General features: G+C 49.7%; 1 protein-coding gene and 1 long non-coding RNA gene across 4 annotated transcripts; one reads left to right on the forward strand and one right to left on the reverse strand.

Annotated features, from left to right (window-relative positions):
* Positions 1 to 563: 563 nt before the first annotated feature.
* Derl3 (derlin 3) lies at positions 564 to 3,238 on the reverse strand. Of its 3 annotated transcripts, none has more exons than XM_050140643.1 (8): positions 3,099 to 3,238; positions 2,919 to 2,984; positions 2,760 to 2,833; positions 2,529 to 2,622; positions 1,956 to 2,151; positions 1,456 to 1,546; positions 1,245 to 1,352; positions 564 to 1,114 (listed from the first exon to the last, which is right to left on the reverse strand). In XM_050140643.1, exons 1-7 carry the CDS (start codon positions 3,189 to 3,191, stop codon positions 1,280 to 1,282), a joined length of 687 nt encoding a protein of 228 aa, XP_049996600.1. In that variant the 5' UTR covers positions 3,192 to 3,238; the 3' UTR covers positions 564 to 1,114; positions 1,245 to 1,279. The 3 variants fall into 3 exon arrangements, with proteins under 3 accessions (XP_049996600.1, XP_049996610.1, XP_049996614.1); XM_050140653.1 differs by having other exon boundaries at positions 2,919 to 2,981; positions 3,099 to 3,209; XM_050140657.1 differs by lacking the exon at positions 1,245 to 1,352.
* A 2,535-nt stretch (positions 3,239 to 5,773) lies between these two features.
* On the forward strand, positions 5,774 to 13,055 carry LOC126502314 (uncharacterized). Its single transcript, XR_007591892.1, has 3 exons — positions 5,774 to 5,906; positions 9,444 to 9,532; positions 12,942 to 13,055. It is a non-coding gene; the product is annotated as an uncharacterized lncRNA (long non-coding RNA).
* Positions 13,056 to 15,411: the final 2,356 nt, after the last annotated feature.

Raw genomic sequence — 15,411 nt, forward strand, 5'->3', positions numbered from 1 at the left:
CTGCTCTAGAGTCCCTTCTAGAGGACTTGGTCATGCATGGGCAGTGCCTGGGCATGACATCACTAGTACGCAAACAAGAAGTCTTCTATATCAGAGTTCTAGTAACCCATCTCCATTGTGGCCTGGACCAGCTTCTCCTTTCCCACCTGTTACGAGGAGTAGGGAAATAGCCAGCAGCTGTGTGCCATCCTTCAGAGTTGGCAGTATGTGGAGAAGAGGTACAGCCCTCTACCCCTACCCCAAGCTGTGCTTTTGATAAGCTACTCATTCCCTTTGTCCATGGTTTGTGGTATGGTATAGAATGGACATAGAATCCATTAAGGTGACGTATGGGTCTGCAGTAAGCCAGGCTCTGCTTGGCAAACTGGGCATACAAGTTGTGATTGAAGACAGTGATCCCGGCACCCAGCTACAGTAGTAGGGTCTGCTGTTACCCTCTCAGCAGGTGCTCCTAGGGAGTGTTCTGTTCCTCTCCCCACACCCTAGACCCTGCCTGCTTTAAGCACCTACACCCCACACAGCAACACAACTTCGGCCCCACCAGGTTTCACTACAAACTTGAGTCAGACTTGATAGAAAACATTTTTGTTACCATAGAAATAACAAAGAGTGGTTTGGGGAATTCCCATGCTCTTGGGTATCCAGGAGTAAGCCCCAATGGAGCACAAGGAAAACTGGCCACATCGACACCCTCATTTGAGAGGAGGTGAGGGTAGGAAGGACTCGCAGGCCTTCAGTAAACAGAACATCTCAGAACTACCTCTGCTCTACACAGGGTGCTGCTACAATGGAGCTCCAGGTCCTGGGCTCACTAGAGTGGCAAAGGACCAAACTTGTTCTCTGCTGGGTCACCAGCCAGAGAAGAACGTGAAGACTTGCTTGCTTTAAATGAGGACAGAGAGGCTAGGAGAATGGACATCAGCCTACAGACACCCCAGGCAGGATACCTGGAGACTGGGCATGATCCTGGGTGTTTAAGACTTGTTCCTGGTGCTCCATCAAGGCACTGGCAGCATGAGGATGGGACCTGTGGGTCTGTAGTTAGTCCGGAGCTCTGCTGGGCATCTGCAGACAGTCTTCACCCTCTCTGGGCCTGGGCCCCATGTCCTACCACCTACAAGTTGAGCAGAGAGATAGGTGACACAGGAGTGTAGGGTGTTGCTGGCTGAGCTCCCAAGCCTGTTGGTGGGCCCAGCCTAGATGGGTTGCTTGGCTGTAGAAGGTAGCCCTGACAGAAGCCTCACGCTGCTAAGTGGGTTTACTGCTCCAGGGGCTGCAGTTAGGGCTCTGGTTGCTCTTCTGGAAGGGGCAGGTAATTGGGGTCCTCTTGAGGGTCGTCTAGTAGTAGTTTCCTGCGGGGAGGGGACAACTATACTGAGCTGCAGTAAACACAAGTTCCCTGGTGGGTGGGTAGATTGCCACCTGTGGGAGGGAAAGCAGTTGTCCGACACTCACAGGAAGCCTGGAGTCAGCAGCAGTCTCTTGCCTCCAGGCTGGTTGGGAAAGACATCTTCTAGGAAGTAGTAGATGTGGCCCACAACAATCCCTACAAGAGAGCCAAAGGCTGGCAAAAGCCATCTTTCACAGCCCAGTATAGCCCTGTTATCTGCTAGTTCAGGGTAAGATCAGAACTGGCTTTGAAAGGTATGAAGGGACCCCAAAATGGATGGTACCTGGGGAGGGACTAGGGGCCTAAGAACACTGGGGGAATAGGAGCTAGGAAGCAGAAACTGTAACCACCCCCAGACAGGACCAACTCTGGTGTCTGTGGGTCAACCACAGATGCAAATCCTGTGGGCCAGCTGGACTGTTTGAGGGGCATTAAGAACAGAACAGGAGTTAGGACAGGAAGAGGAAATTGGGAGGTGCACAAGAGAGAGGTCAGGTGCAGGGGGACGGGATGTGTGTATGGGAGCAGCTGACTTGAGGTGAGTGGGAAGGGTGGACAGGCTCACCTAGCAGGTCTGTGAGGACGGAGTTGCCCAGCAGCATGGAGAAGCCCATGAGGGCCCAGGGCAGGAATGGCGCCTGGAAGTTGAGTAAGCCGAAGAAGTTGACCCTCACCTGAGGGCTGCGCCGGCTCCATACATAGACCAGCATGGCCATGAGGGCCTGTCCCAGGAAAAAGAGGCTGCCCAGGAATCCCAGCAGCTGGGCCAGTGTCAAGGCAACCTGGGGCGGTCTGCTGCCCATAGTGCTTCTCTGGCTTTTTAAAGGGGTTTCCTCATATCCCTGGTCTATTCCATATCGAGCAGAACTTCCTGTCTGTGGCTCTGGGTACCCATCTCCATCAGGCTTCTGCAGGTTTCTTCTGGCTCTTCATGTTTCAGAGCCTCAGTATTCTACCAGTCTGTCCTAGTCCCTGTTGTGCTCTGCAGGGGCACTGAAGGTCTAGCTAGGGCATCTAGGCTACATGGTTGCTAGGTCCTGAATGTTTGTCCCTCCCGGCCTGAGCACTTCATGTCAGACCCTAGGGACACGGCAGGCTAGACAGAGGCCCAATAATACTGATACTACGGGAAGGATACAGTCATAAGAACACCACCAAAGAGAAACATGAAGACGAAGTCGGCCTTGCGACCGCGGAAGGAGCCCTCCTCCAGCATGCGGCAGTAGCGGAACCTGCAGCACTGGTATAGGAAGTGCCACGTTGACTGGGCCTCAGTTTCCCCGCTCCTAGTACAGCACACCGTCGTTGTCGTCCCCTCCCACCCCCCCCAAACCCGACCTCACTACCCCACCCCCGTGGCCCAGGATACACGAAGAGCATGTTGAAGAAGAAGCCGAATCCCAGGGGCCCGAAGAAGAGGAATGTTGTGATGAGCCTCCAGACCTGCGAAGAGGTGGGGTGGCGGTGAGGCGCGGGGCTGGAGGGCCAGGGCCTGGCTGACAGGTGCCAGGGTCGGGGGCCACCTCACCTGGAACTTCCGGAACACCAGGTGCGGGTTGAAGTAGAGCTGGAAGGGGCTGAGGAGTTCCAGCTGCTGTGGGACGGGGAGCGTGTAAGACGCCAGAAACCGGCGACCTCCCTAACCCCCTCGGGCCGGCCAGGGACTGTAACCATGGCGCCGCCACGCCCGCCCAGTCGGCCCGCTCACCACTGCGGCGGTGGTCAGGACGCAGGCCGTGGTGTAGGCGCGCGTCACCGCGGGCACCTGCAAGAAGCCCGCCGCCAGCCCCTGCCCGGCCATCGAAAATGCCAGGCGCGCGCGCCACCGACGCCGCGCTCTTAACCCGCCCCAAGCCCCGCCTCGCCCCACGCTAGCCAATCGGCGTCGGCAGGGCCGAGCCTCGGCCTGGGCAGCCAATGGGAAGAGGAAGCGGGAAGGCCAGGTGCAGCGAGGCTGCTAGCCAATGAGGAAGTCCCACGGTAGAGCACATGGCGGTTGTTGTGGCTACGGTAGAGGCGTGAGAGGTTTTGCGGCCAGTCAGAAATGGTCGCTTGACAGCATCTAAAGATGGACCAATAGCAAGGACCCACGAGATCGCCATGGGGGCGGGGCTATGAAAAGAGGCGCAAAGAGACCCGCTAGGGGCTGCGGGAGATGCTGGACCACCGCAGGCAGACCTCCGGCTGGCTGGTGACGCCCCCGTTAGCTTCTGAGAACCCAGGCCCATTTCACCCACAGGACCCTAACAAGTTGAGTCCAGCTAAGGTGTGCGGACTCCTGTCGTGATCTTCCTGAGTGTGTGCTGTAGGGAGGACATAGCCCAGGCTTCTGAGCCAGGCTGGAGTCAAAAAGCAGAAGGGAGAGCGACTTGAAATTTTGGTAGGAGAGAAAAACGTCATGAACCAACCATTTATTGAGGACCTACTGTGTGTTGGATATTTTGATAAACGCTGGGGATCCTGTAGGCAACAAAGACACTCTCCATCATGGTCCAGCCGGTTCAATACTATAGCAACCTAGTGCTGTCTAGAACAGCACCTTGGAAAATAATACCAGATGGACCTCCGTGGTAAATAAGGTGACTCGGGAAGCCTAGATGAGAAGGTGACATTTAATTGTCACTTCTAAAAGATCCCTGTGCTCAGTAGAAGGTTACATAAACAAAACATTGACAAGTGCTGTCAAGGTATGAAAAGATCTGCCTGTGGGTTTGTGGGGATTTATATTCCAATAGCCACTGTGGGAAACAGTGACGTTAGTGCAGATCTCTGTGGTCAAGACCAGTCTTGTTAACATAGAGAGTTCTAAGCAAGCCAGGCTTGCATAGTGAAACCCTATCTCTAAATAGATGAATATAAAGTTATCAAATGGTCCTAAAATCTCAGCACTGAGAAACTGGAGTCAGAATAGTGAGTTCTAGGTCATGATACCTGAGCTACACGACAAAATCCTACCTCAGAAAACCAAAATAATAATTATTTCATTTTATTTAAATAAAACTTAAAGCACAGAATTACTATATCCCCCTTAGCAAGTCCACCCAGAAGAACTTAAATGTGTGTGACACCATGCCTAGCAAAAATCACACGCCTTTAATCCCGCACTCAGGAGGCAGAGGCAGGTTCCAGGCCTGCCTCCTTGGTCTGCTTGAAGCAGACACCTCTGGCCAATTTGGTAAACTCTACCTGGAGAGTCACTGGTGAGGACAAGCTCTGTAAACCCCGGGTCCTAGGGACCTAGAGACACTAGTGAAACAGTGTTGGGCACTATTTGCCAGGGCTACCCTCAAAACTACTGGATTCAAACTCAATCCCTGTCTCCCCTGACTCCCAAGTAGCTAAAATGATAGAAGTGTCCCACATGGCCACTTATCCTGGAGGTCCTGTGAAGAGCCAGGGAGGTGATGACAATGTCCCCACTCCCAGAGGTCCCTCCTGTCCATCAGAGGGCCACCTTTTCTCAGGATTTGAGTGTACTGGACCTACCTGTAAGTGAGCCTCCATCACAGCTCTAAGTAACCCCACCCACACATGGCTAGATCCCTTGTTGGCCCGGCTAGGCCATGGAGTATTTTTAGTACCAAATTCTGAAACTGCACAGCAGCTGCACTCAAGGCCAGTGTGAAAAGGCAGCCTACAGTTCAAGTGGGCTGGGTTAGGCCTAGACCTCAGGCTGGGCTAGACCTTCATGGCAGCCCTCTGGGCCTGGTTGCTGGATCCAGACTTTCCAGGAACGTATGGGCTCTGGGTAGGATAGGTAGGCGAAGGAATAGCCTATGCAAACACCCTGTGCTGGCTAGTTCTGTGTCAACTTGACACCAGCTAGAGACAAAGCTGGGAAAACAGAATCTTAATTGAGAAAATACCTCCATAAGGACCACTGGGTGGGTGGTCTGATGTAGTCTAGGGTTGTTTGTTTGTTTGTTTGACACAAGGCTTCTCTGTAGCTTTGCAGCCTGTCCTGGAACTAGTTCTTGTAGACCAGGCTGGCCTCAAACTTACTGAGATTCGCCTGCCTCTGCCTCCCGAGTGCTGGGATTAAAGGGGTGCGCCACCACTGCCTGTCTTAGTCTAGGGATCTTAATTGGGTTTGTTTTCTCTTGCAGCTAAAGAATTAAAAGGCAGGAAATCTCAAACACTGCAGATAGAATCAACAGTTTACAACGGTGTTTATTAGAGGGGAGGAAACACACGCACGCAGCAGACACACTGAGAAGTCAGAGACTGGGAGTGTGACCGGCTCCTCATTAGGCAGGCAGCTAGGGAGAGGGCCATGGCCAGGGAATAAATGTGGCCAGCTTCCAAGACAGCCGACTTCTTCCTCACCCTCCTGACCTGAGACAAAAGCCTGGCAGCTTAAAGCAAAGATTTTTTTTTTTTTTAGGTTTTTGTCTCCCACCATAAGACTCCTTGCTTGGTGGACTGAACCGACAAAGTCAAGATTGGATCAGGACATGTCACACAAAAGTTTGTGTGGTCAATCAACCACCCTCATGGAAAAGACATGGAAATCGCAGTAGGTATCCTCCAGACCCTGATCTATGCCTGTAACGGGTATAAGTATCTCTCTTTAGGATATGCTCTCTCCTACCAGTGTGGCTGGAAGCCAGCAAGCATTAATTGAAGGCACTACTGATGGAGGCAGAGGCCACAAAAGACCAAAGGTGTCAGGTTGACCTGGTGGCTGTTTAGCCTATATAGTGAGGAGCCTTATGTAGGGATGCATGCTGCTGTAGGAATGACCCCAAGGAAGGGAGAAGGAGGACTCTGCCCAGAGGACCCTAAAAGAGTCCCAGGTCTCGATACCAGACATAAGAAAAATGAGGCAGAGAAGCAGGCGGATTGGTTCTCAACAGGCTGAGACTGCTTTATTGGAACATTGAGAAGCCTTAGTCCTTCTGCAGGATGAAGGCTGAGCACACTTAGAGGCGCTGTGGGACAGGTGTGTATACATACATGGGCAGCTTCCAGACAGTACAGCTAATTTTTAGTTTGACTGGAAGCAGGGTGGGTTGTTTTCTATACCCAGGCATTATTGTTTCCATGGGTGGAGCAGATCCATCGGCCAGTGCTAAACTATTCTTTATGGCTAGTGGCTATTGCCTGGTACTGCCTGACTCAGTCCCTCATAACCTGAGGCTATTACCCCACAAAAATGACCTATCATACAATATTGTTAGGTCAGACGCAGAGATGGGCGAAAGATAGCCCAAGATAACTTGGCTGCAGGTCGGCAATACCCCAGATCGCCACAATCATAGCCGTGCTAATCAGTCAGCCTTGTAGACTCTTAGACGTGGGTGCAGCTTCAGAACAGGAGTTGATAGAAAGGGGCTGAGGAAAAGGATGAGACATGCCCAAGCATAGGCACAGGCTCCGCAAGAAAGCTGTGCTTCGGTGTCTTAGCTGTAGTCAGATAGAGATTTCAGCGGCTCTCAGGCTGCGTTCCCAATGGTTGCTAGGAGACTCCTTCCTCTCTTGCCTCCTTTTCCCAGTTGGGATTATAGGATAGCCCTCCAGGTTTCTTGGATAGGATTGCAATCAAATAAGATAGACCTATATGGGTCACCATGGAGGCCCAAGGTCGGGAGGTCAAGGTTATCCTCAGCTCTCTGTGTGTGTGTGTGTGTGTGTGTGTGTGTGTGAGAGAGAGAGAGAGAGAGAGAGAGAGAGAGAGAGAGAGAGAGACAAAAAGAGAGAGAGATTGTGTGCCCAGTCAGTGTTATTTGAAACTAAAACAAGACAAAAACACCACGAGTCACAAAGGTTACTCAAGGGGGTTAAGACATGCCTTTTCTGTGGATGGGGTTTCCAATGAGATGCTTAAAAATTGTGCATTCACAGGAAGGGAGGTGAGGAAGGCCTATACACCAGTGAATCACGAAGTTGCTGCAATTTAACATCCTTATTTGAAACATAAAATCTCTATATAAAAGTTATATTATTGGGGCTGGAGACATGGTTCAGTGGTTAAGAGCATTTGACTGCTATTCCAAAGGTCCTGAGTTCAATTCTCAGCACCCACATGGTGGCTCACAACCACCTGTAAGGGGATCAGACTCCTTCTTCTGGTGTGCATGAAGACAGATACATAAAATACATGAATACATTTTTTTTTCAGACAGGGTTTCTCTGTCCTGGAACTTGCTCTGTAGACCAGGCTGGCCTCGAACTCGAACCTGCCTCCTGAGTGTTGGGATTAAAGGCATACAACACCACCGCCCAGTGAATAAATTTTTTTTCTAAAAATATTGTCTCTTATGTCCGTGACCACTCTCGTGATCCTCCTGCCTCTGCCTCCTTCAGCAAATCCTACCGGCGTGCGCCACCACTACCGGCTCATGACCACTCTCATAGTAAACATTATTTATTCAATAATTCTGACAAGCTGTGAAAAGTTTTTTGTCAGATTCCAGCCCGAGGGGCTCACCCTTTTTTTCAATGTCCCTTTAATTTTCTCTATCTTTCTATCCTGCTTTAATCCCACACATTTGACAGATGGGGTGTCCCCCAGCCTCAGAGGATTGGCCATTTCCCTTCTCTCCTCTTTTTGGGGAGTCTGCTAAGAGACTGTAGGCTTTAAGACCTCAGACACTGGTGTAACTGCCATCCCACGACCCTGTACCCTACCTCACCTCCAAATGTAAACTTGGCCGCAGTTTTAGAACAGCCCACAGTGGACATTGAAAGGAACGGTATCGGCTCAGGACCCCCAAGACCAAGTTCTCAGCACACAGAAGATTTATTTGCCCCAGAGGAACAGAGAGCAGGGAATAAGAGACAAAGAGAACAAGGGAGAAGGGGAAGGGAACAAGGAAAAGGGGGCAGGGGTATTTGTCCCAGAGGACAAGGGATTGCCTCCAGATATAGAGGAGACAGACATGGCACATAGGAAAACGGCAGTTTATGAAGGTACAAGGGGAAATCCCAGGCCAGGATGAGGTGCTTCATTTTAATTGGGCATGTTAATTAGGTAAGCCAAATTAAATTAGGGGCTTTGATGCTGGACTTCAATACTTTGTCAGCTGGACCTCAGAAGGAGGAAGTGGCCAAATAAGAGAATAGACCTTGGGGCTAGCTTGAGGAATGTAACTAAGGGTTGTTAGCAAGGTAGAGGGAATGGGGGAGAAGGGCAAGGCACTAGCCAGAGTCATGTGCTCTAGTGGGCTAGTGTCACTTCAGACAGTCTTCCTTCCTTCCTTCCTTCCTTCCTTCCTTCCTTCCTTCCTTCCTTCCTTCCTTCCTTCCTTCCTTCCTTCTTTCCTTTCTTCCTTCCTTCCTTCCTTCCTTCCTTCCTTCCTTCCTTCCTTCTTTCCTTTCTTTCTTCCTTCCTNCTTCCTTCCTTCCTTCCTTCTTTCCTTTCTTCCTTCCTTCCTTCCTTCCTTCCTTCCTTCCTTCCTTCCTTCTTTCCTTTCTTTCTTCCTTCCTTCCTTCCTTCCTTCCTTCCTTTCTTTCTTTCTTTCTTTGTTTTGTTTTTTGATTCTCTTTTGTTTTGAGAGGCTCTCTCTGCTTTACTCCTGACTATCTGGAACTCACTATGTAGTTTCAGGCTGGTCTGGAACTCGCAGAGATCCACCTGCTTCTACTTCCCAAGTGTTAGGATTAAAGACATGCACCACCACAGCCCAGCCACATTTCTCCTTCTCATTCTGGCTTCAAATCTCCCCCTCTGCAATCAGCCCCATTGCTTAGTCCTCGAATATCAAAGAACAGCCAAGAGGTGACCCTCAGTTGTAGGGTTGAGTTTATTTTCATTCTTTGTCTTCAGCCATTACGTGGAAAATAAGATTCAGAACTTGAGTGAACACGTGCCAGCTCCAGGGATGAGAGGAAGTTTGACTTTGGGTTCGGAGCAGCCCCAGGTCTCGGCCACCCCTATCTCCAGCCTGGACTGAGCTGACGAGCAGCTGTCTAACACGCATTGGTCCCCAGCTTGAGAAGAGTGTAGCACCAGCAGAACGTGGTGTTCACAGAAGGCTTGGTACTGGCACACATAGAGACCTATAACGTCTGTGCCCGGGGCCAGTCAGTTCATAATGTCCCTCTTTTCCAGGTGAGCAAACTAAGGTCAGGATGGAGACAGCATGGAGCCCCATTGATATCACCGCAGTCAGCCCCGTGGCTGGCCTGCCGTGCTTAAAGGTAAAGGTGGTCCCCTGCATCGCCTTTAGGGGGGGGCAAACAGAGAAGGCTGAAGTGGGGACGGCCTCAGAACCCTGAACCCCAATCATATTGCACGAACTTTTCCAGGGATATGTGGATAAATGTCTCTTTCTCCCAGATAGGCACCAATGGCAGGCCCAAATAGGAGCTACCAGAGTTCCCATTACAGAGCATGGGGGAGGGGCTACTTCCTGGTGTATGGTGACCCCAAAGCAGCCAGACCACTGGGAAGTCTCACTTCAGTGTGAATGGCCACTTCTCCACAGCTGCAAGCTTTCTGGGGCCTGGATCTCCTGTTTGGTCTGGCCTGTGGCCACTGGCCTGTGTGGGGCTGGTTGCTAGCAATCCCTCTCTAAGGACACTAGTTTTGGAGTGTTCCCATGAGAGCAGTTGGATCGGAACATGTGTTCGTTAGCATTCAGAGGCTTTCATCCGCCGCTCACCCATCACCTAACTCCTCTCCTGCTCACTGCCACCTCTGCCTCTTTTTGTTTAGAAATGTTATGAACACACGGTTGTCTAGACACACTCAGCTGAGCTAGAGAGGCGATGTGGGCAGCCTACTTTAGCTGAAATTAAAAAGTGTCTAAGAACCCAGGCATGGGGGCACCTGCCTGGAATCCCAGCACACACACACATAGCGAATGCCCGTGCCATGGTGCAGATGCCAGAGGACAACTCTCTAGAATCAGTTCTGTCCTCCCAGTAGCAGTTCTGGGGACCGAACCCAGGTCATTAGGCTTGCATGACAGCCCACTGAGCAACCTTAACAGCCTATGTAATCAATTGATTGTTCTTACCAATGTGTGCTGTATGTTTGTGTCTGTATGTGTGTATGCACCTGCTATGGCCCGTGGGTTGAGGTCAGAGGATAAGTTTGTGGAGTTGGTTCTTTTCTTCCACTTTTGCCTGGGATCTGGGACTTGAATTTGGGTGGGTGTCAGGCTTGCTCACCAAGTGTCTTTACCCATTGAGTCGTCTCACTGCCCCATCCCCCTTTTGAAGCAGTTGTATTCTAGTCTCACGATATATCTTTGTCTATAGCTCACCATGTAGATGGGGCCACCCTGAGCCCCTGACAGTTTTCTTGCCTTCGCCTTCCAGATGCTGGGACTGCAGGCGTGGGCCACCGTGCGCAGCCTAGGGCATTTCTGTTTTAGATTAAGACGCCTGGGGCTGAGAGCAACAGAACTTCCTTCTAAGAAAAATCAAGAATTAAGGGACTCCAACCAACTGTATTACTATGTTGCTATCAATATTAGCAATGTCAAAATATGGCAAGTTCATAGATATAATGGCCAATTTATTATAACAGCATATTTTCTGTCACAGCATAGTTTATCCTAATGATCATCTATGCTTAGATATGTGGCTGAATGCCTCACAATATAGGACCTAACTACAGCAATCAATCATATCAACTCTGATGGACTCAAATTACAGATAATGGACATGTTACCATGGGGCTTGGAAGACTCTGAGAAGTCCTATAGCAAAATCAGACTTGGGCCTGCCTTGAAGGCAGCAATTCCTGCTAGGCAACCCAAACAGTTTGGGCTGACTTTTCCTTTTTCTTTTTTTTTTTTTAAAGACTTATTTATTTATTATGTATATAACATTTCTTTCATGTATGCTTACATGCCAGAAGAGGGCACCAGATCTCATTACAGATGGCTGTGAGTCACCATGTGGTTGCTGGGAATTGAACTCAGGACCTCTAGAAGAGCAGTCAGTGCTCTTAACCTCTGAGCCATCTCTCCAGCCCTGAGCTGACTTTTCTTATCCAAATTGTTCAAAACAAGTCAGTTTCCAATGACTAAGGCATTGGTAATCATTATCTTGTGTGTGTGTGTGTGTGTGTGTTTAATATACTTTGGAGAGTTAGTTGTTTTGTTTTGTCTTGTTTTCAAAACAGGGTTTCCTCAGTGTACCCCTGGTTGTTCTGGAACTCTCCCTGTAGACCAGGCTGGCCACAAATTCAGAGATCCACCTGCCTCTGTCTCCCAAGTGCTAGAACTAAAGTTGTGCACCACCACCGCCCAGCTGTTTGTTTTTTAAGTGGCCAAATTCCAGAGCCCAAAGAGGCCTCATTGGAATTCTAGGTGCTGGACTAGGAGTGTTTTTCAAGAATCTTATAATGTATAATGAGCAAGAACAAGTTACTTTACATATTAAGTTTTAAAATGTTTCTGAATGGCTAGAGAGATGGTTTGGTGATTAGGACCACTTGCTGTTCTCTCAGAGGACTCAGGGCCCCTGATTCTAGGACTCACAGAGTTCACAGGCATCTGCAGCTCCAGTTCCAGGAGATGCTCTGCCCTCTTCTTGACTCTGAAGGCATGCGTGTGGTGCACACCGACCCAGGCTAAACACTATTTGCAGGAAACAAAAATAATCTTAAATTTTTTTTTCTGAATTGGATTAGGAATTTTAAGACAAGATAAATTTAAAAAAAAAAAAAAAGAGGGGCTGGAGAGATGGCTCAGTGGTTAAGAGCATTGCCTGCTCTTCCAAAGGTCCTGAGTTCAATTCCCAGCAACCACATGGTGGCTCACAACCATCTGGAATGAGGTCTGGTGCCCTCTTCTGGCCTGCAGACATACACACAGACAGAATATTGTATACATAATAAATAAATAAATAATTAAAAAAAAAAAAAGAACAAAGACAGGGGCTGAAGAGATGGCTCAAAGGTTAGGAGCATTGACTGCTCTTCCAGGGGACTGTCTGTAACTGCAGTTCCAGGGGACCCAACACCCATGGCAAATACCTATGCATATAAAATGAAAGTAAAAAATTTATAGCTGGGTAGTGGTAGTGCACGCCTTTACGCCTTTAATCCCAGCACTTGAGAGTCAGAGGTAGGCAGATCTCTGTAAATTCGAGGCCAGCCTGGTCAACAGAGTTAGTTACAGGACAGCTAGGGCTGTTATACAGAGAAACCCTGTCTTGAAAAACTAAGAGAGAGAGAGAGAGAGAGAGAGAGAGAGAGAGAGAGAGAGAGAGAGAGAGAGAGAGAGAGAGAGAGAGAGAGAAGAAATAACGAAAGAAAAAAATTTAAAAGTAATTAATAAAAAAAAAACAACAAAGACATACCCTTTTTAAAAATTAATGTGGGCACCTGAGGTGACGCAGCAGGTAAACGTGCTTGCTGCCAAGCCTGCTGCCCTGAGTTTCATCCTATAACCCACCTGCTGGAGGGGGAAATCAGCTCCCAGAAGCTGTCCTATTGTCAATGACTTCCACACACATAATGTCACACACACACACACTCACACCCACAACCCCTCCCGCACACAGACACATAGACTTAAGTGTGGCTTCTCAGAATATGTAGTCTGTCGCCCTCTGGTGACAAGAGTGTCTGTGCCATGTGGGAAATCCTCAGAGTTAAGTCTGGACGGGATGGAGCCAGGGAGGTGCAGAGCTGACCTGAGGCGGCTCCTGGCTAAGCTCCTGTGACCGGCCTGGGTGGTTCCCAGTCTAGGACACCCGGAAGTGCAGAAGAGCAGGTGCGCTCCAACGGGGACCCGGGAGAGGGGATTGCCTTTAATACAGCTGCCCTTCTACTGTTCTTCTGTGTCCCCTCTGGCTTCAGTTCTTCTGTTTGATTTAGGAACAAAGAATAAAGGAGCAAAAGGCAGGAAAGAGACCAAAATCTGACCTCAGCAGATGAACCTGCCTGGATTAGCACGGCAGCAAGGGTCAGAGACTTGCCCCACCAGAAGGAAGTTGTGAGAAGGGGAGGGAGCCTGTCGGGGCTTTTACAGGAGTGGGCTCTGGGCTTTGGTGAAGTCCATACCGCTGTACGAGAGGGTACACGCAGGGCTTGAGAGATATGTGGTCGCTCTTTTGTTTACTTATAAACTGGTTTATTTCTCTTAATAGCTTGCTCAGGCAAAGCAGGCTATCTTGAGTACTGTCGGTCTCAATAAACAATTCTCCCTGAGATGTAAAAGTGTCCGATCAGATAGTTTCAGCAGAGGGAGTTCTGGTTTTCCACAGCTCGGACAGAGCGTGACCCCGCCCCCCGCGTGTAGGAGGTGCCAGGAGCAGCTGGTGTTCCACGGGCAGATCTCACTCTCAACCTTCTCCCTGGGTAAAAATACCCAGTCCAATCCCGGAAGCCGAGGGCTGGGAACGTGTCGGTGTGGGTGTGTAGGTGTTCTTTGGACACCCTGTTCCTAGCTGGATTTGGCCTCTGCTTTAAACAGAGCCTGTTGGGTTTCCGGGCTGGACTTGGCGTTTGGGTAAGACCAGTTCTGATTTTCTGACCAGCGGTAGGCGGTGCGGGCACGTGCTTAACCTCAAGGTTTTCTCTAACCCAAAGGCAGAGCCACCCACGTGTGGATCGTTGAGGATTAGAAACCAAAGAGCTGAAGTGAGCGCCAGGCTGCTAAAAAGACAGCCGTGACTCCAACATCCCCACCCGTGCACCACCCCTCCTTCACCACCCCCCCTCCCGTTAGTTGTCGGTTAATGTTTGAGGCCAAACCTGGAACTCTACCTAGAGAGAGGCTGAAGAAAGAGGACTTGCACACATTAGACCCCCTAACGCTGTGGGCTGGGTTCCCAGTGCCCAAAAAACATCTGAGGGAGAACCCTGTAGCAGTGATTGGCTGAAGGGACTATGACACCTGTTTCTGCCTGCCCCTCCACTTCGTGTGTGTGTGTGTGTGTGTGTTCTTACAACAATGTGAGTGTTCTCAACAGCAGATGTCATAGCTGTTTCCCTCCTCCTCCCACAACCTCCTTTTCCCCAACCACCTCTTCCCCATTTTTCTTTGACTGTTTTTGTGAATCAAGGTCTCTATAATCTAGGCTGACCTTGAACTCTTGCCTCCACCTCTCCACTGCTCGGGTTTATGAAGCATGCCACAGTGCCTGGTTTCCGACTTTAATTTCCCTGAAAATGACATTTATTCTCGCATATGTGAACATGATCATTCCACCCACTCTCCCTCTAGTGCAGCAGGGGTTATTCTAGCATGCACCAAGATTTCTTTCTTCCTTTTGCTGGATGATTAACATCCAAGTTGTTCCCAGCTTTCCTACACTGCAAACAGCGCTCATTTCTGGAGATTTTTTGAATGTAGGAACAACCATTTCTCCCAGGCAAACCAAACACTGTTGGGCTGGCTGGTCTAGAGCTATTTGCAACACCCAGACTTCTCTCTTGTGTTGCTGTACCAACTGATGTTTTCATGGTCAGTGGAGCAGCAGTAATTTCAGCCAGTCCCCACTGTTGACAGAGAACCACAGCCTTCACCTCAGAAGGAGTTGGGGATAGTTTATTCTGCAGCCAAATATGAGTAATGTGGTCCGGGAACACAGATTTAGGTGTGCACAAATACCATGTTCCACTATGAATGTGCTTACAGGAGGCTTTATTAGTTGCAGAACAAAGAAAATAATAGAGCAAAGTACTTACTGTGGTGGGCTGCAGGCTGAGGGGTTCTAGCAAAGTGGGGAAATCCTGCTGTAGTCTTCCTGATAGTATCTGGGGGGCTACTGGCCGGGGGTTATAGCAAAGTGGGGGAATCCTGCTGTAGTCTCCTGATAGTAGCTTGTTGAAATAAGAGCTGCGGCAGGGCTGCGTCCCCAACACCCTGGCCGCTTGGCTAGCTCATGCCCGAAATAACAACACACAAACTGTATTCATTTAAGAACTGCTTGGCCCATGAACTCTAACCCTTACAGACTAATTCTCGCACCTGGACTAGCCCATTTCTAATGATGTGTGTAAGCACCCCAAGGTGTGCTTACCGGGAAGATTCTAGCCTCCGTCCATCATGGTGTCTCTGCTCCAGAGAGCAGAGCTGTTGAGTCTCCGGGAGCAGAGCAGAGTCTGACCTCAC

Source organism: Alexandromys fortis, unplaced genomic scaffold, assembly GCF_014885135.2.
Source record: "Alexandromys fortis isolate MF-2015 unplaced genomic scaffold, M_Fortis_MF-2015_v1.1 scaffold_9, whole genome shotgun sequence".
NCBI lineage: Eukaryota > Metazoa > Chordata > Mammalia > Rodentia > Cricetidae > Alexandromys > Alexandromys fortis.